This window comes from Aquarana catesbeiana, linkage group LG04, assembly GCF_042186555.1.
Source record: "Aquarana catesbeiana isolate 2022-GZ linkage group LG04, ASM4218655v1, whole genome shotgun sequence".
Taxonomy (NCBI): domain Eukaryota; kingdom Metazoa; phylum Chordata; class Amphibia; order Anura; family Ranidae; genus Aquarana; species Aquarana catesbeiana.
The window spans coordinates 453,631,080-453,651,884 of record NC_133327.1 but is presented as its reverse complement, the minus strand read 5'-3'; the positions used below and the strand labels follow the sequence as shown (position 1 = coordinate 453,651,884).

Below are 20,805 nucleotides of genomic sequence, written 5' to 3'. Positions count from 1 at the left end.
AACACTTTGAAAATGTACCAGTTCAAAATTACAAACAGATTCTACTTAACAAACCTACAGTCCCTGTCTTGTTTGCACTGCCTGTATACTGCTGTTCAGAGTATATAGGGCCTGGGGGCCCCACGCCTTTCCTTATTTTGAGTATGGGGTTCCCCTTAATATCCATACAAGACCCAAAGGGGTCATGTATGCCGCTTGTCTCACTGATTTTCATTCATATTGCCAGGACCTGATATTATATTAAAGCCGCAAGCAGTTTTAAATTACTTTTATTCCTTTAAAAATGCCATTTTGTGCTGGGACTGTTCTAAGCAGGGGAAACACGCGCCACTTTACAGGCATACTATAGACACCCCCCAGGTATGATATTTAAAGGAATATTTCACTTTTTTTTTCACGTCCATTTTAAAACTTTTTTTTTTGCATTGATACATGTCCCCTGGGGCAGGACCCGGGTCCCCAAACCCTTTTTAGGACAATAACTTGCATATTAGCCTTTAAAATTAGCACTTTTGATTTCGAACGTTCAAGGTCCATAGACTGTAATGGAGTTCTAAAGTTTGCGCAAACTTTCGGTCCGTTGGCAGGTTCTGGTGCGAACCGAACCGGGGGGTGTTCAGCTGATCCCTAGTCACTACACTCACACTGACTGAACTACCACTAGATTCACACTAAACTGATATTCTACACTGTCAATAGAATCAGAATATCACACACATGCTCTGTACACACGATAGGATTTTCCGATGGAAAATGTGTGACAGGACCTTTTTGTAGGAAATTCCAACTGTGTAGGCTCCATCACACATTTTCCATAGGAATTTCCGACACACAAAGTTTGAGAGCTTGCTATAAAATTTTCCGACAACAAAATCCGTTGTCGGAAATTCCGATCATGTGTACACAAATCCGACGCACAAAGTGCCACGCACGCTCAGAATAAATTACGAGACGAAAGCTATTGGCTACTGCCCCGTTTATAGTCCCGATGTATGTGTTTTACGTCACCACGTTCAGAACTATCGGATTTTCCGACAACTTTGTCCGACCGTGTGAATGCAAGACAAGTTTGAGTCAACATCCGTCAGAAAAAATCCATGGATTTTGTTGTCGGAATGTCCGATCAATATCCGACCCTGTGTACAGGGCATAACTGTCTAGTAATACTGAACAGAGCCCTGTTCTATTTCTCTCAATGCTGATATCACACTATTGAATACTTTTATAGTGTGGGGCGGGACTAAGAGCAATGAGCCATGATTGGATAGAGTCATCATGACCGCGTCCAGTCATGGCTCTGACAGTACTCTTTGCCATAATTTGTCAAAGCTTTCATTGCTTCAGCCAATGAGGGATTCCAATGCACTGTGCGGCGGCGCAGTGGATTATGGTCATTCGGCAGGCCAAACAAACGGTCGAACGCCCCAATAATTCGGGTGTTTGTTGAATGGGCGAACAACTCATCCTCAGGCCGAAATGTTCGCCCATCCCTAATCATTGCTGTTGCTTAAAACTGAAGATTCTCATTTTTTTTCTTAGAACATTTACAAGTTTAGATCAGCTTTTTAGAATCTTGCTATTATATTAGTATTTAACCGCTTCAGCCCCGTAAGATTTTACCCCATTCCTGACCAGAGCACTTTTTGCGATTCGGCACTGTGTCGCTTTAAATGACAATTGCGTGGTCATGCGACGTTGCAGCCAAACAAAATTGATGTATTTTTTTTTTCCCCCCACAAATAGAGCTTTCTTTGGGTGGTATTTGATCACCTCTGCGTTCTTTATTTTTTGCGCTATAAACAAAAAAGAGCGACAATTTTGAAAAAAAAAAAAAAAATTTTTGCTATAAAAAATATCCCCCAAAAATATATTAAAAAAAATAATTTTTTTTCTCAGTTTAGGTCGATATATGTAGAAGACTACATTTATGTTAAAAAAATCGCAATAAGCGTATATTGATTGGTTTGAGCAAAAGTTATAGCGTCTACAAAATAGGGGATTTATGGCATTTTTATTATATATTTTTTTTTCTTTTATTAGCAATGGCGGCGATCTACGATTTTTATCATGTCTGCGACATTATGGCGGACACATCAGACACCTTTTACACTATATTTTGGGACCATTGTCATCTATACAGCAATCAGTGCTATAAAAATGCACTGATTACTGTGTAAATGGCACTGGCAGAGAAGGGGTTAACCACTATGGGGCGATCAAGGGGTTAAGTGTGTCCTAGGGAATGATTCTAACTGTGGGGGGGATGGGCTTCAATTCACATAACAGCGATCACTGCTCCCAATGACAGGGAGCAGTGATCTCTGTCATGTCACAAGGCAGAACGGGGAAATGCCTTGTTTACATAGGCACTTCCCCATTCTGCTGCTCCGTGACACGATCGACAGGAGACTGTCACGCTTTACACGGCGGGCACGCGTGCATGCTAGCCCCACCAATTAAAGGGGACATACAGTACAGGTACGCCCATTTGCCCACCACTGCCATTGTGCCGACGTATATTGGTGTGCAGTGGTCGGCAAGTGGTTAAATAATAACACTATAGAATAATATATTAAAGCAGAGCTCCACCCAAAATGGGAAGCTCCACTTGTTTTGCACCCTCCACTGCCACATTTAGCACTTTTTGGGGGGTGTGGGTACCTGTCAAAACCAGATACCCGCTTCCCCCAAAAATTGCTAAATGTGTCAGTGGAGGGTGCGAAGATGTGGAGCTCCGCTTTAATATATTATTGCCACTTCTGATTAAGATCACTGATCGCCAATATACGTCCATTTCTAGCCCCTCCTCTTCACCCCCCGACCCCCGCTGCCTTTTGGGGCACACGCAGGACCATTCCGAAAGCACAGCGTAACTCACGCGCAGTAGGAAACCGACTGTGAAGCCTGAAGGCTTCACTGCTGGTTTTCCTTACTTACAATGCCTGTGCCTGCACCCAAAGCCGATTGATGAATCAGCATAGGGTGCGGGCATTGCAGGATCCCTGGACAGGTAAGTGTCGCTACAGTATTTGTGCCTGCTGACTTTTATTTTTTATTTTTCCAGACTGGAGCTCCTCTAACATTTTTTAATATATTTTTTATTAGAAATTGATACATCCTAGCTCTTTTATTGAACCAATGTAGGAATTCATATTTATTAATTTCTGCTTTTTGTAGCTCTGAAGAAGTGGGAGGTCTTAGAGCCCCAAAATGCATTGGCTGTTCTGTGTTATTTGGAACCAAGACTAATATTAAACATTTTGGACTCTGACTGTTGATTTGACACTCTCATTACACATGCACCTGTTACTGTGATCTGAGCTGTCACTGGACAGATACTGCCACTACCACCAGTGCAAGGTAACCACACTGAGCAGCAAGGAAGGAGGCACACTCCCCACCAAATAGAAGCAACTGGGTACATGGGGGGGGGCACATAAACTAGAAAGATGGCACAATGACTACCAATGTTATTGGAAAAAACGATGAGCATCAGCGGGTATGGGGCACCCATCTGTTTGTACGTTAATCTACTGCAGTGCATTTTATTCTTAATGGTCCCGGGGGGGCGTGTCTGGACGAGCACCGAGGAGGACGTGAGCTAGCTGAGCTCCTCAAAAGCACAAGCAATCCGTTGCCATCCGGATACTAATCCACCTTTTTGAGCCTCCATCACCCCTTTACAGCCTTCTGGACCCCCCCTGCTATACTCCGGGAGGGGTCTTTCCTGGCTCCAGCTGAATATCCTGATCCGGGCCTACGGATTGTGCCACGCCAGGGTGCCGGTCGCCATTTTGGGGCCTTCTGCCTGCACGGAGCCTCCGGCCTGGCGTCCCTGTGACCCGAGCGCTGACATCTGCCCTGGGTTGGCGGCCCCCCGCCCTGCCGGAGATTGACAGGGACCAGCGGCGGTGGATTGCTTGTGAGCCCGAGCCCTCAGCCTTTCTTCCCTGCGGCCGGTCGCCATCTTGCGGCCTGCGGCTAGATCGGAGCCTCCTGTCCTGTAGTATCCAGGTTCCGGACACCAATCTGGAGTTGATCGGCCCTCTCCAATATCTGGGACACAGTGTGTAACAGCATTCCCCCTCCACCCACGCACCGCACGGATACTAGACTCTTTTTTAGAGGCGGCACCCACCCGGCCGGGTAGAGCCGCCAGGAAAGTCCGCGGCTTCGGCCTACTTCTGGAGGCCGGCGGCCATCTTGGTGCTCCAAATACACCCTTTTAGATTTTCTGCCTCACTGAACCTCATTGAAGTTCCCTTACTGTTTCCTGCAGCAAGATTCCCCCCTCAAAGAGCTGGGCTATATATTTTATGTGACTTTGACTGTAGATCCTAATTGATTCTTTTAAGTCCCACATAATACTGCAGCTCCTGGCCGACCACTGCCGCTAGGAAGGTCCGTGGCTCTGGCCTGCATCTGGAGACCAGAGGCCACCTTTGTGCTCCCAATGGGAATCCCTCTGTATGCTGATAGCACCTTGATGAATGTGTGATATTGCTCAGATGTGAGGGGAGGTGCTCTTTACAGTTATCAGCCATATAGTTCCAGCTATGCCCGCAAAAACACCTAAACTCCGGCCTGCCCCAGTTAAACGTCCAAACAAGAGCTCACTACCCATTCCAGCCTCTACTGGTTCTATTCAGCAATACTTAGCCAACGCACGTGGCAACCAAGCCAGAACCTCGAGAACAAGCGCTTCTCCATCATCCCACGCCGCATCGGTGAGAGAGAGCTCTCCGGCATCCTCCTACTGCTCGGATCTTATGGACGATCCTGGATCCCCCGCAGGCTCTGAAATGTCTACACTTATGAGTGGTCTCAAAAAAGAACTTGCAGGCATGTTTCACAGTTTGGAGAAATCCATTAAAAAAGAAACAACTGCAGTTAGATCTGATATGTCACATATCTTGGTCAGAGTAGAGGAAACGGAGCAGCGACAAGACACGCAAGCATTAGCTATTAAAGAATTGCAGGACACTGTTACCCAGCTGGCGTTTGCCCACCGTGCATCTTTGTATAAGCTTGAAGACCTCGAGAACCGTAACCGCAGAAATAATATACGTGTTAGAGGTCTGCCGGAAGCCACTGGAGATACTGATCTTGAACCTTCTATAAGGGGCATTTTTAATACTATTCTGGGTAACCCTGTTACTGCACCACTACGCTTCGACCATGTGCATCGTGCCCTACGACCCCGTAATGCTAACTCAGATCTGCCCAGGGATGTTATATGTCGCCCACATTACTTTGAAGATAAAAATGCCATCATGGTGAAGATGCGGGGACTGCCTAACATTGACTTTGATGGGGCTACTATCACCATCTATCCAGATCTTTCCAAAGATACTTTAGATCGTCGTAGAGCCCTAAAACCGCTCCTTGACCAACTACGCTCTGACGGGATCACATACAGATGGGGCTTCCCTGCCTGCCTGATTGCCACAAAAAATGGCCGCTCCCATACGCTGAGATTTCCTGAGGAACTCCCAACTTTTCTGCAGGATTTACATCTCTCGCCCATGGAACTTCCAGGCTGGCAGGACCCAATCCCTAAATTCTCCTGCCCTATGGACGCTCTTTGGAAAAAAACCCCCTCAAAGAAGAGGCGCACTTCTCTCCCGGGTTCTGCACAAAAACATGGTTGAACCATTTATTTTTTCACCCACGCCTTTATCATTAATGTAAACAGTCTCTCTCCTACAAGGTTTTTTTTTGTTTGTGTTTTTTTTTTTTGTTTGCTTTTTATAGAGTCCGATTTTTGGCCGCTATGTTTTTCCTACTTTTACTTGTCCACTTATGACTAAAGCAGACTCGCCATTAATCTGACCAGTGTTTGATCTTCCCTTTTCCTTTTTTTTGGGGTTTTTTGGTTCAGGCTCTAGGTTGGTCTACATTTATGATATCTTGTAGGATGTACACTGTTTATACTGATTCTGGTTCTATTTGTATGGGTTTTTCATATTTCTAACTGGAACTTATTGTTTTCTTGCTAGTTGCAAGTTATTTGCTAATTTTTTACAGGCCGTGTGCTGTCGGGGCACACTCCCCTCACTACCTCCCTCTTACAGCGTAACCCCGCCCCCATTTCCTTCTGGGGTAGGCAAGTGCGAACGGCCCTGAAGTTGTCCTATTCCACCCCTGCTCAGGGATTGGTATGGCCTTTCGCTCTCTCTTTCCCCAACGGGACCACTGCAGATTTCTGCGTGACATTCATTCATTTCCCACAAGTTCTTTGATTTACATGTATATCTTCTGTATATGTTTATCCTTTTCCATCCCTCCTCATCTCTCTCTTTACTCAATTTTTCTTCCTTCTTTCCCTCCACTTTCTCCTCCTGAAATGCTTGCAGATGATCATGGTCGCTTTCTTTTTCTTAGGGGATTTATTGGAAATACTCAATGCACTCTTGCGAATATCTATTGCCCGAACCATAATCAACCAACCTTTCTCTCCCAAATACTGACTAAATTGTCACATTTCGCTAAAGGACTTACTATCCTAGCAGGGGATATAAACATGCCATTAGACCCCACTATGGATACGTCACAAAATCGTTTTAATATCTCTTTTAAACGACTGAAATTTGTGAAAAAACGGCTTCTTGATCTTCAATTAATGGACGTATGGCGCCTTCTTCACCCCAAGGAGAAGGATTTTTCACATTACACCTCAACACATCAGTTATACTCTAGAATAGACAATATATTCATAGATCACTTTCATCTCCCCCTCTTACACTCTACTAACATAGGCACCGCATCTATTTCAGACCATGCACCTGTTATCGCAATCGTTGTTCCCAAAATCAAACTCCCGTCAGGTTCATTAGCTTATGCAACTCCAGACATCGCTAAAGCCTTCAGAGATTATTATTCGGACCTGTATAACGTCAAAAACAACTTATCCTCTCTTCCTCATAAGGAGAGACGGAATCGCATGCTTTCCTACTTGACAGAAGCTGATCTTCCTAAATTGCCCATGTCCGTCCTTAAAGAATTAGAAGAAGACTTCTCGGTGGAGGAATTTCAAGCAGCATTAAAGTCTTCCCCCTCTGGTAAAGCCCCTGGACCTGACGGGTTCACTATTCTTTATTATAAAACATTCAGTGACATCTTACTTCCTCGCCTCTCTGCATATGCAAACTCTATCTCTCACTCCTCAGGTCTACGCCCGGAATCACTTTCAACTCATATCACTGTCATTCCCAAATCAGATAAGGACCCTACCCTTTGTAACAGTTATAGACCAATATCATTAATTAACGTTGACACTAAATTATTCGCCAAAGTTATGGCAAACCGCTTACTTCCCCTTATACCCAAATGGATCTCGGCAGACCAATCAGGTTTCATACCCACTAGAGAAGCAAAAGATAATTCAGATTGTGCAATCTCCTTAATTCAATATGTTCAGCGCTACTCCCAGCCCACCCTACTTCTTTCTACTGATGCGGAAAAAGCTTTTGATAGGGTGGACTGGGAGTACCTTAAATTGACCTTACGCCACTTTGGCCTGGGACCTAAAATGTTCCACCGTATCTCATCCCTATATTCTGATCCCTCAGCACAAATTAGAATTAATGGGACGCTAAGTGACCCCTTTGTTCTACATAATGGAACCAGGCAAGGATGTCCCCTCTCCCCTCTCCTTTTTGCAATTACCTTAGAACCCTTCTTAGCTACAATTAGGACCAATGCTAATATCAAAGGCATACAAATAGGCAACAAATCCCATAAATACGCAGCTTATGCAGATGATCTATTTTTCATTCAACAACCATGTATTTCGATCCCCAATTTGATGTCTGCATTTTCCTCGTTTCATTCAATTTCAAACTTCAAAATAAACCTAAATAATAAATAATCTAAATCCGAAATTTTAAACATTAACATCCCTAAATCTGAGGCTCTCTCTCTCTTAAACCCCTCTTTCCATTTAAATGGGAACCAAAATGTATGAAATACTTAGGCATTTATCTTACTTCTAATCTCCACTCCCTTTTTCGATATAATTATATTCCCATGCTAAACAGGATCAGAAATGACTTACGAAATTGGTCCAACTTGTCTCACCCCTGGTTAGGGAAAGTAAATATAATTTAAAATGAACGTTTTACCTTGCATCCTCTTTCTCTTTCAAATGCTGCCATTGAGTGTTCCAGTGGGGTTTTTTACTATTTTACAATCCATGGTTTCCCGCTTCATCTGGAAGGACAGACATCCTAGAATATCCAGGGAGTCATTGTTTCGAAGCATATTACCAAGCGACTGTATTGGCCAGACTAGCTGAGTGGAAATATGCTCTTAACTCGAAGTTATGGGTACAAATTGAGTACTCCTTAAGTGGCACGGATCTTTCAATGGCTCCCTGGATACCCAGATCCCACAGGAACCTTGCTCGTACTACCTTGGCTCTCACCATATCCTCTTTAGATGTATGGGACGCCTTACATAAAAAACTTTCTTGGGCTTATGACTCCCCCCTATTACCTCTCCTCAATCATACATACTTTTTGCCAGGTCTTCTGGATCCAAGTTTTAAGTCGTGGAGGCCGGAAGAGCCTCTTTTGCTCCACCATATTCTTAATGGCAATGTATTAAAACCATTACCTACGATCCTCGCCCCCAAACCTGCCACGTTTCTAGATAAATGGAGATACCACCAGATACAACACTTCCTAAGCTCTCTTGCTACTCCACTTAGGGGCGTTAGTGATTTAAACGCTATAGAAGTTATATTTTATCCAAAAGATCCTCCTCTACATAGCATTTCGTTATTTTATAAAGCCCTTATCACTCTTCAAAATCCCGGATTCCCACATTACTTGACTAAATGGGAAGCTGAATTTGATCTTTCCCTGACTGACAATCAAAAAGATAGGATCCTACAATTAGCCCACACCTCGTCCCTAGCCTCAAAAATGTCAGAGGTCAACTATAAATTGCTCACTAGATTGCATTACACCCCAGTTAGACTGCACCAAATGTTCCCCGCCAGTTCCCCTTTGTGCTGGAGGAACTGTGGGAACAAAGCTACCCATGCACACATATGGTGGTTTTGTCCACTTATCCGTCCATATTGGGATGTCATTCATGATCTGATTCTTCAGATTGCTGATGTTCACATACCAAATGACCCGTGGGCTATCCTTTTTCATGTTACAAAAACTCCCATAAGGTCGTACAAACGCTCAATCATTCCTCATCTACTGAATACTGCCAAGGCCTTGATTCCCACTTTATGGGGTCAATCAGTAATTCCTTCTATAAAAAACTGGCTACAAATGGTTGACAACGTACACCTCATGGAGAGTATCACTCACAATATCAGAGGGACCTCTCAGAAACATTCTCTCATATGGGATTCTTGGAAAAAATTTCAGACTACTTCCTCATATAAAAATCTCATTACAGAAACCCCTTAAACTAATCAATCAGACTTAGCCACCTAGCATTGTCTTTAACTTCGCTAATGCAACCCTCTTTTCAATACATGGCCCTGCATGCCGGCAGCCTTCCACCTCCCTTCTCCTCCCTTTTCACCTTTCTCCCCTCACTTTTTTCTCTTATATTCCTTTTTATTTTTTCTCTCTCCTATTCTCTTTCTCTCTACATTCTTTACCCAATACTCTCTTTTAAGTGCCTATTTTCAATAAACCAAAGCATTATGTTTTTACTCAATTACGTTCGATTCATGGTACTCACATAGTTTATATCCTTTGCCTAGTCGGATAGTGCGCTGATTTTATGTATCTTCCTAGAGGTAATTACGGAATTATTCTAACTGGTACGGTATGTGAGTACTGTTTTTCTTTCTTTGTGTTATTGAAAAAATGGAAATGTTCTCTATTTTGAGTTATAATTGTATCTCTGTTATATTTTTCTTTAATAAAAATGTATTAAACAAAAAAAAAATTCTTAATGGCCCCAATATATGTGTGTTGCAGTACACCACAACAAATTGCAACGCAGCAATATGCGTTGTGGTGTGCTGAATTAGAAAAAGAGTACATTTTGTGCGATTTGGTGTAGTAGGCAGCCCATTCAAATATACAGGATGCCTTAACACAAAAACACACAGAAAAATGCACATCAACATGCATGTAGTAGCACAGCACAACAGTGTAAACCTAGCTTAAAACTAAACAATTTTGGGGCTGTGAGAAATGCAGTACATCAGTTTTTTTCCAAAAACACAGTGGTTAATAAATACCACCAAAAAAAAAAACCTATCTATGTGTTTAAAAAAAAAGGAGATAACATTTATTTGGGTACGGTATTGTATGACCAAGTAATTGTTAGTCGAACTAATAGAGCACTGGAAACTGAAAATTACATAGTAATAAAGGGATAAGTGCATCAATCCAACACAGAATATTGTGATAAACACTAAAACCATATTTTTATATCAGCAACCTTTTTTTATTTTTATACCTGGTTATCCTGCCTAAGGCCTCATTCTCACGAGGCGGATCTGCTTCCACGGAGTCCACCTCGGTCCGCCGTCTCAGCGGGAGATCTCTCCGTTGATCTCCGCTGAGTCGGCGGATGACAGGTCCCTCTCTGCTCACTGAGCGGGGAGGGGCTTGTCGAGCGCCGCTGGCTTCTATGGAGGGATCTTTCATCTGATCTCACCCGATCTGATCCGCCAGCGATGGATCCGAACGTAGAGGCATCCGTCTGCTTTTAGCGGATCAGACTGGGTCGGATGTCAGCGGACATGTCACCGCTGACATCCGTCGCTCCATAGACTAGCATGGAGCACCCGTTCAGGTCCGCCGTCAAAACTGACAGGCGGACCTGAACGTTCCGACCATGTGAAAGGGGCCTAAAGGGTCTTTGTTCAGGAACTTTCGGTTACACAGTAACAGCGCTCTGTTCCTGTATCCCAATTGTACTTCTGTGTTGTCACTCATCAGGTGGGGACTATAAGTGGCTGTTTCAACACACATTACATAAGCATGCGCCACTGTTGTCACTGTCAACAGACCCACTTTAAAAAATGTCATGCTGCCACTGTTGGAGTATATGCATATAGACAGGAAGTGTCAACAAGTAACAAGTATTTTATGTGTAGCGCTATCCCCGGAGAAGCCACTTAAAGAGGAGGTCCAGCCTGGGTGAAAGAAATTAAGTCAGCAGCTACAAATACTGTAGCTGCTGACTTTTAATATTAGGGCACTTATCTGTTCAGGGAGCCCGCAATGTCGGCACCCCAGCAGATCTTCGGGTCGACTCCCGGATGCTGCCGCTGCCATTCCTGGTAAGGGAACCAGGCAGTGAAGCCTTTCGGCTTCACTGCTGGCTCCCTACTGCGCATGCTCAAAGCGCGCTGCACTTTCTAATTGGCCCGGCGGCGGGGGAAGGAGGAGGGGGGCCGAATTTCCGGGCGATCTGGCCACAGCAGGTCCCTGTCCCACTTTAAGTATATTTGGTTCTATACTCTGCCTCTCAACCCCACGAACAGTCTCAGCCCCTCTGGCATACCTGGTAATAATGTTTGTGCGAACACCACCAAGGAAAGACACACGTTTACACTTGTAAACCACAGAAATAGTCTTTACTGTGAAATTTCTTTGAGATGGTAACAAACAATAGCAATATAGCTGAACAGAAGACAAATCTATCTCAAATTGGTCAGCGGTACAATAATGACTGAGAAACAAAAGCAATAGAACTCTATGGCAATATCTGGCTGCTTTCAGGGGACTTCTCAGGACAAGTAACCCCGAGAGCAGAGTCAAACACTTTAACAATCGACAGATCACAAAATAGCAGATACTGTAATGGATTGACCACCCCTCTATTTGAGTTGGGTTCTAAGAGTCCTGGCAGGAGGAGAGCAGTGACCCTCTCTATTATCAAACCTCTCCCTTCCGTCCCTTCGGTCTAAATGGTCTGGTATGTACTTTGAGGGGACCTCTACACAATATTTTTTATATTTCTTGACGCAGGATGTTCTACAGCAAAAAATAAATTTACAAAGTAAAAAAAACGATGCAGTTTAAATTGCATTGCATATTACATTCATTACCAGCTTCTTAAAAAAAAAAAACAGCACAAACCCCTAAACCCCTCAAACTGTTCACTCCTTGGGGGGGGGGTCTGTATGTTAATTTTTGACACCCACTTGCCTATTGGCCCAGAAAATGGGCATTTTTAATTTGACAAATTTTGCTCCCATTGAGTTTATTCATCCAATAGGGTTTGGGTTCGGCTTCCAAACTTTTTTGAAGTTTGCAGAACTCCTGCCAAACTGAATGCAGGGTTGTTGTTATGCGGTTAATCACATTAGTGATTATGAGACTATTTTCTTAATGGTCTATGGAGCTATGAGCGGGGTGTGCCCCAGGGTTCTGTCCTGGGACCAATTCTGTTTTTAATTTGTTCATAAATGATATGGAGGTTGGAATACAAAGTTAAAGGGGTTGTAAAGTCAGACTTTTTTTTTTTTTCTTTTTTGTCTTTGTGCATTCTATGCATTAAGATAAAAAGCCTTCTGTGTGCAGCAGCCCCCTTCAACCCCTCTAACACTTACCTGAGGTCCCTCTCTGTCTAGCAGTGTCCGTGAGTGCCTCAACCATCTGAGATTCTCTTTCCTGCTTGGCTGAGAGACAACAGTGGTGCAATTGGCTCCTGCTGCTGTTAATCGGTCAGCTTGTCAATCAGGGAAGAGCGGGGCGAGGTCAGGGCTCCGTGTCTGATTGGATACAGGGAGCTGTGACTCAGCTCGGCTGCCCCATAGCAAGGTGCTTGCTGTGGGGACATTGAACAGGAGGGAGAGGCCAGGAGCACAGAAGAGGGACCAGAGAAGAGGAGGATCTGCGCTGCTCTGTGCAAATCCACTGCAACAGAGCAGGTAAGAATAACATGTTTTTATTATTTTTATAGGGAGAAAAAAACAAGACCTTACAATCACTTTAAATCTCAGTGTTTGCTGATGACACAAAGCTAAGCAGGACAATAACTTCACAACAAGATAAAGCAACTTCACATAAAAAGTTTGATAAAATACAGGGGTTGGCAGCTACTGTATATGGCAGATGTATTTTAATATTGAAAAATGTAAAGTATGCAATTGGGAGCTAAAAATATGCATGCACATTGTTTGCTAAGGGGAGAATCTCTGAGGGAATAAAGATTAGAAAAGGATCTGGGGTCATTGTAGATCATAGCCTCAGCAATAGCATGCAATGCCTAGCTTCAGCTAGCAAGGATAGTGAACTCTTATCTTACATTAAAAGGGGTATTTACTCAACTATAATTCTACCACTTTACAAAACACTGGTCCAATTTTGGTCGCCAATCTTCAGGAATGATGTCCCTAAACTGGAGAGACTCCAGAGAAAAGTAGCAAGGCTAATGAGTGGGCTGGAGGGCCTCAATTATGAAGAATTAAGTGCCTCTTCTCCGGGAAGAATATACTTAAGAGGGAATATGATCGATATATACAAATTTTTAAAAGGCGACTGGACCATTGGGGCAAAACTAAGGTCTTCAAAGAAGACACATGGCCACACAATGAAGTTGGATGAGAAGCTGTTCAATCTTAAATTGCATAAAGGTTCTTTGCTGTTGGAGCTGTCCCTTCCACAGTTGGTGATGTCAGTGGGGCATGTAGATTAGTTTAACAAACTTTTAGATGTTTTTCTTTGCAAACACAATGCACAGATATGGGATTTGGTAGTGACATAAACGCTCACACACACAGTCATGTTGAACTGGATAAAAAATTATCTTTTTTTAAGCTTACCAACTATGTAGCTTGTTTTGGTCCCTCTGAAATATCTCAGCATATTCAATCACTTAGGACATGCCATATTTTTGTACAATTCAGAGAAATAGGGAGTCGCTTTTTAACACTGTTAACCTGCAAACTTTCTGAGATAAGAAAGCATGTAGGGAAAGCACACACCACTGCTACACCCCCTGTTGGTTCAAATCATGAAAATGAAATGCAGAAAAACTGGTTAAACCCACAAATACTTTTCGCACCACCAGCAATTTTCCCAAATGCAAAAATGTAGATGTTTGCTATAGTATACACTTTTGCTAGTTTAATTGTGCATTTATTTATAAAGGCCTAAACCAGTGTTTCTCAATCGGGTTGCTGTTTGGGTTTACCAGACCATTACCCAGTTTGCTCTTAATGAGTGTCATGGGGTGCCATGGTGTGGATGGGCTGGCTCCCAGCACCATCACAACTGATGACACTCTAGGGAAGGATTCGTGGCATCATTCCTTCCTATGGTGTTGGCAGCCGGCCTACCCACACCATGGCGCAACACATGATGCTGTTTGTGGGTAGGCACCATGCAGGATCACCACCAGCATTCAAGGGAGGACAGAAATCTGCCTCCTCCAGATCTGCTCCACCTGTCCTCCTGTGCTCTGTTAGAGCCAAAAGGTAGGGACCTGTTGTCAAGAGAGGACTGTTGGGGGTTATGTGATTGGAGACTGTGTGATTGGGGGAGCTCTGTGGTGAGGGGACTCTGTAATGGGGCTCCATGGTGGGGGGCACTTTGATAGGGGGGACTCTGATGTGATGGGGGACTCTGATGTGATGGGGGACTCTGTGGTGATGGTGGGACTCTGTGGTGATGGGGGCTCTCATGTATAGATGAGCCTCTGATGTGATAGGGGGTCTCAGATGGCAAACTGGGGTGCTCTGATGTTAAGGGGATCTAATGTAATTGAGGAACTCTAATGTGTTGGGAGGCTTCTGTAACGTTTATTTCAACAAGGCAGTTGTTTGCATTGTCACAGGCTCAGGTTTCACATTGACAAGTAACATTTATATTAATTATATTTAAAACTGGGGTGCCTCATGTCATGACTAAAAAAAATGTTGAAAAGCACTATATATATCAGACCAAATAAAAGACAACTGATGGGGCAGAAGGACTTGCTTTCAAGAGGGAAACTCCCTCCAAATGTAGAACAGTTAAGAACTAAATAAATAAGAGTCATGGGTTAAACAAAAGTTCCTGCTACTAAATACAGCAGTAATAGTAAGTATAATTATATATATATATATATATATATATATATATATATATATATATATATATATATATATATATATATATATATATTATACATACATATCATGTTTTTGGATCGCTAGTGATGCCCATTCAAGGCTCAGTCGAATTAAGATATTTGTGACATCAAGTCTGAGATAAATAGAAATTATTTTTTTAACACTGCCCATCCTAATCCCTTTTGGCCTGCAGTTTGGTAACCAGAAGAAAAGGATTGGTCATTAAATTCTGTGACTGGTACACATTGAAAGGTGCAGGGCTGAAAAACACCACCCTGGCCTCAAGCAGACTGACCAGTTTTGCGAGCACTCAGAAGAGACCATATTGATTTAGAAGGAATTTGGACTTTTCTTTTTATAGACACCAAAAACCAAGGAATATTTTCTGCACCATAAACATAAGAATAAAGACTGATCAAATTTCATTATGAAAGTATATGATATGAAATGATATGATACCTTGTAAAGAAGAACTTTCTGTTGTAGAACTGGTGCCTCCTAAAAGGAAATATGCAGATCTGTAAATATTTTATGCAGTTCAGATGACCTAACCAAGTGCAATCTTCTTTTTTTACTGTAAAATCCTTAGATTAGTAAATGTGCATGTGTAAAAAAATTACAACAATTTGCTTAGAGCAAAGTGAAAATTAGAGCATAATGATGTTGTCGAAGCACTAAAGCATGTACTGCTGTAATGTGACAACTTTTTTTCAAGTGCTCGCTTAATATTGTGCTTTCTGAATGTAAATGTACAATGAATGTGAATATGAAACCCCACTTTTTTGATCTCTTGCTCATAATTCCTAATTTAGAATGGCTGCTCGCCACCCCTAAGATAAAGTATAAGTATTTAAACAAACAAATATTGATTTTTGTAGCGTAATTAAGTTGTTATATATCATAGTGCAACCCTATCATCGCAACACTGTGCGTTATTAGGAGATCAATTGTTGAATCACACTACACAATATAAACAGAAAAGAAAAGCTATTAAATATTTGCATTACAGATGCAGATTAAGCCAAAGGTTTTTGTAGGTTTGAATTACCTGACTGAAACAGAAGTCCAATAAGAACTATTTGCTCTAAAGTCCCCATTGTGAAGAAGTCTGTTCTAGTAAGTATGAGAGTTCTATTTATATGTTACACAATCTACTGCTCCCTTTTATTTTTGCTGACACGTTTATTGATTAACTGATTAATTATTTAAAAAGAACACAATAAAGTAAGATTTCAAAATGTGCTTTGGATTTATTACTTGATTAACATTTCAGGAAACAAAAGATCACTCTTCCCATCAATATTTGTGAACTCTTATGAATACTAGTAAATGATAGGGTGTACATACACTACGTTGTGAAAAGTATCGGGATGCCTGCCTTTAAATGCACATGAACTTTAATGCAATCCCAGTCTTTGTTTGTAAGGTTCAATATTGAGTTGGTGCACCCATTGCAGATATAACAGTTTCACCTCTTCTGGGAAGGCTGCCCTGTCCTGTGAGGGTGGGGGGGCTGGGTGCATCCAGGTGTGAAGGGGGGTGCTTCCAGGTTCCAGGTGTGAGGCGCGGCCAACTGCATACAGGTGTGTGGGGGGCGGGGGGGGGGGGTTGCTGAGTGCATACAGCTGCTGGATTGGGCCATCTCTTTGTTTAAATATATTTAGTTTTTTTTTAATTTTTTTAGATCTGCTAGGGGAGGATAGATTTGGGGGGGGGGGGGGGGGTATTGAAAAGGTGCAGTTACTGTTAGTGAAGGGTTCTGCTCAAGCGTCTACCTTGTCATGGTGGCAGGCTGTATATTTTTTGGTCAAAATTATAATACCTTACTGTTAAATCTTGACAGCAGTGATGACTTGTGTTACACTTTTTTTCATTTTCATATATTAAGTTGTGTTAAGAGTGTTAAAATAAAAGCGGTTGCACTGAAGGACTCGTTGGGATGGCCAGGGTGGGTGATTTCGGTGGGATGGCCAGTGGGCGGGCTCTGGGGAATGTTGGTGGCCCAGGCATAAAGCTGTATTTCTGATGGCTGCCCTGCATACAAATATCTAATTTGCTGTATATTTTAATACACAATATAACTGTTTCTTTAGATACCATGGTTTTTAGGACACATTGAAGAATACTGCAAGAAGACCCAGCTCTGAATAACACCCTTCCAGAGAGACCTAAAATAATAATCAGAAAGCCTAGAGATTTAAAGAGTCTGCTGGCTCTGAGTAAGGTAAGAATGGAAAACAATAAAGGCATGATTAAGTTGGCAAGTAGACAATTACAACTGTGGGGCATGTGCTTTCTTGTGGCATAGGAAAAAAGAAATCTATAATACCATAGGTAGATTGTTTAAAATTGAACAGTTTATCAATTGTACACACTGGGGTTGATTTACTAAAGGTAAATAGACTGTGCACTTTGCAAAGTGCAATTGCTCCAGAGGTTAGTAAATGAGTTAAAGCCTTGTTTATTTCCATCCTCCAATCATGTTACAAGCAAAAATGCAATTTTTTTTTTATTTTCCTTGCATGTGATTGGGTATTCTTTGCAAAGTGAAGCCTTACCTAATTTACTAAGCTCTGGAGCAACTGCACATTGCAAAGTGCAGTCTAGTTTCCTTTAGTAAATCAAGCCCACTATGTACTTTATGGACCTATGGGTCTATGTGGTCAGCTTAAGCGGAGTATTGGGAGCCATTCATGCCTAGATGTAGCATCAGCACAATGGCTTGTTTCCATACATGGGTCTTCCCTTTTGTTTTGTATATGTATTTCCTTATTTAGGCTATGTTCCCAATACTAGCCCTTCTCGCACCAGCATTATAGTACTGTTTTTAAAGGATATACCAGTGTCATTTCTGCTTGCATTTCTTTTTGTGTTCATGTTTTACAGGTAGGTGTTCGTCCATATATCAGGGACCATTCATATATATTGATATGGGGATGTTTAGCTAATGTGGTAAAAGCATTTTTTAGTAAGTCCAACAAGTTAGGTAGTCCATTTTAAAATTTGATGGCCCATTTTTATTTAAAACAAAACAAAATTGCACAAACAGTAATTTTGCCCACTAAGGGGTGTTCACCATGAATTAAATTCCTCTTTTGCTTACTCAGCCAGAAAAGATGCAGCACCCCTGCTACACAGGCCCACTCCTTAGCCTCTCAATATGGGGTTTCCCTGGGTTCTCACACCCCTCTGAGACTCCGACTCCCTCAGTACCATGGTGGGATTGTCATGGTCTGGGGCTGCATGAGTCCTTCCGTCACTGGGGAGCTACAGTTCATTGAGGGAACCATGAATGCCAACATGTACCGTGACATACTGAAGCAGAGCATGATCTCCTCCCTTCAGAGACTGGGCCGCAGGGCAGTAATCCAATAAGATGATGACCCCAAACACTCCTCCAAGATGACCACTGCCTTGCTGAAGAAGCTGAGGGTAAAGGTGATGGACTGGCCAAGCATGTCTCCAGATCTAAACTCTATTGAGCATCTGTGGTACATCCTCAAACAGAAGGTGGAGGAGCGCAAGGTCCCTAACATCCACCAGGTTCGTGATGTCAACATAGAGGAGTGGAAGAGGACTCCACTGGCAACCTGTGAAGCTCTGGTGAACTCCATGCCCAAGAGGGTTAAGGCAGTGCTGGAAAATAATGGTGGCCACACAAAATATTGACACTTTGGGCCCAATTTGAACATTTTCACTTAGGGGTGTACTCACTTTTGTTGCCAGCGGTTTAGACATTAAACTGTTATACAAGCTGTACACTCACTACTTTACATTGTAGCAAAGTGTAATTTCTTCAGTGCTGTCACGTGAAAAGATATAATAAAATATTTACAAAAATGTGAGGGGTGTACTCACTTTTGTGAGATACTAAGGGGGTTATTTACAAAAGGCAAATCCACTTTGCACTACAAGTGCAAACTACAAGTGCAAAGTGCACTTGAAATTGCACTGAAAGTGCACTTGGAAGTGCAGTCGCTGTAAATCTGAGGGGTAGATCTGAAATGAGGGGAAGCTCTGCTGGTTTTATTATCCAATCATGTGCAAGCTAAAATGCTGTTTTTTATTTTCCTTGCATGCCCCCCTCGGATCTACAGCGACTGCACTTCCAAGTGCACTTTCAGTGCAATTTCAAGTGCACTTTGCACTTGTAGTTTGAACTTGCAGTGCAAAGTGGATTTGCCTTTAGTAAATAACCCCCTGTATATATTAACAGTAAAAAGGTCAGGTCTGAGCATGTAGGCCATTTACAAGATAATTTTGGGTTGGTTACTGGGGACATAATTACATAGTTAGTAAGGTTGAATAAAGATACCAGTCCATCCAGTTCAACCTGAGTGAGTGTGGGTGCGTGTCTATAAGTGTCCCTAACCCTGTACATCGCACACTCACATCAGTCCCTACCCTCAATCCAAAGTCCCCATTCATATACTAGGGCCAATTTTGGACAGAAGCCAATTAACCTAACAGCATGTCTTTGGAGTGTGAGAGGAAACCAGAGTACCTGGAGGCACAGGGAGAACATGCAAACTCCATTCAGGTAGTGTCATGATTGGGATTCGAACCAGCGACCCGTTATACTGCTAGGCGAGAGTGCTACCTACTACACCACTGTGCCGCCCATAAAATCATAGAAAAGGCAAATTTATTAAGTACCTTTTTCAGCTCTGTGTATACAAAAGAAAATGGAGAAGCTCAAGTCCCTAATGGGGATAGTATTGACATGGTCCAGAAACATTTGGACAAAATAAAGGTGAACAAGGCACCTGGACCAGATTTCTTACATCCAAGGGTCCTCAAAGAGCTGAGCTCTGTTATATTTAAGCCATTGTTTCTAATTTTTAAAGGCTCTTTAACCACTCCCGGACCATCTCAAATATATTTACTGCGGCAGGGCGGCCCGGGTGTGCAAAATCACGTACCTGTACGTGGTTTAGGGGTCGCACCACTTCCGCTGTGATCGGACACCGTGGGAGCCAATCAGCGGGTCCGGCAGCCATGATGGCTGCTGCGATCCGCTGATCATTCACAGGAGAGACAGAGATGCGGTGTGCCGATGTAAACAAAGCACACTGCTGCTCTGTCAGGGAGGAGAAGGGAGAGATTGTGTTTCAGCAAAGCTGAATCACGATCTCTCTTTCGTTCAATGATGGACACAGCGGTTCTAATCTTGACCTTAGGGTTATATCACCGCCTTCAGGAGTAGGACTAGGCAGAAACAACCAAAAAAACAAGCACAGCACCACCTAGGGGTGGTCCTTACTGGTAGCAACCCCCCACTCTGCTACAGGCAGCTAGGTTTTTTTCTGCCTAGTCTGGGAGAAGGACCTGGCTCTCTGCTGGGACCTGTGGTATTTTGGTTTTTATTGTATTTCTTTTTAGTTTTCGTGAGAATCTGCAATCAACTGCTGGGCGACAGGCTGGATATTGTAGATCTTGTAGATCCTGGTAGTCTCTCAAGCCTGGCCACCGAGTGTGCGCAGACCTGGGCTCCACGCTGGGTCGGCCACGACAAGCCCTATTCTGGACCGGGGCAGCCGGTGAGCTAGACGCCTCGCAGGAACACATATGACCAGGCACCTGATGTTTGGCTCAGTGTCGCCATGGCTGACAGTCACTCCGTTTTAGGCGGGAGGTAGATCTGTCCGGGGAGTGAGACCCGCAATCCCTGCTGGATGGGTAGTATGTGCTCTACCAGCCCGGTCCAGGCACGGTTGCTGGGTACTCCCTGCGGTGATCGGTTTTGGGGAATTTTC

The 20,805-nt window shown here is 43.0% G+C and overlaps 1 protein-coding gene and 1 long non-coding RNA gene across 2 annotated transcripts in view; one reads left to right on the top strand and one right to left on the bottom strand.

The window, feature by feature from the left end:
- DMBT1 (deleted in malignant brain tumors 1) overlaps positions 1-16,182 on the bottom strand; it is a 165,362-nt gene extending 149,180 nt beyond the window's left edge. The window contains exons 1-2 of the mRNA XM_073627487.1: positions 16,098-16,182; positions 15,509-15,547 (exon numbers count right to left, since the gene is read on the bottom strand). Coding sequence (XP_073483588.1) covers positions 15,509-15,547; positions 16,098-16,146 — 88 coding nt within the window. The 5' untranslated portion in view covers positions 16,147-16,182. The remainder of the gene's footprint in view (positions 1-15,508; positions 15,548-16,097) is intronic.
- LOC141140381 (uncharacterized) lies at positions 12,753-18,768 on the top strand. Its single transcript, XR_012243935.1, has 3 exons — positions 12,753-12,865; positions 17,143-17,273; positions 18,395-18,768. It is a non-coding gene; the product is annotated as an uncharacterized lncRNA (long non-coding RNA).
- The last annotated feature ends 2,037 nt before the right edge of the window (positions 18,769-20,805 follow it).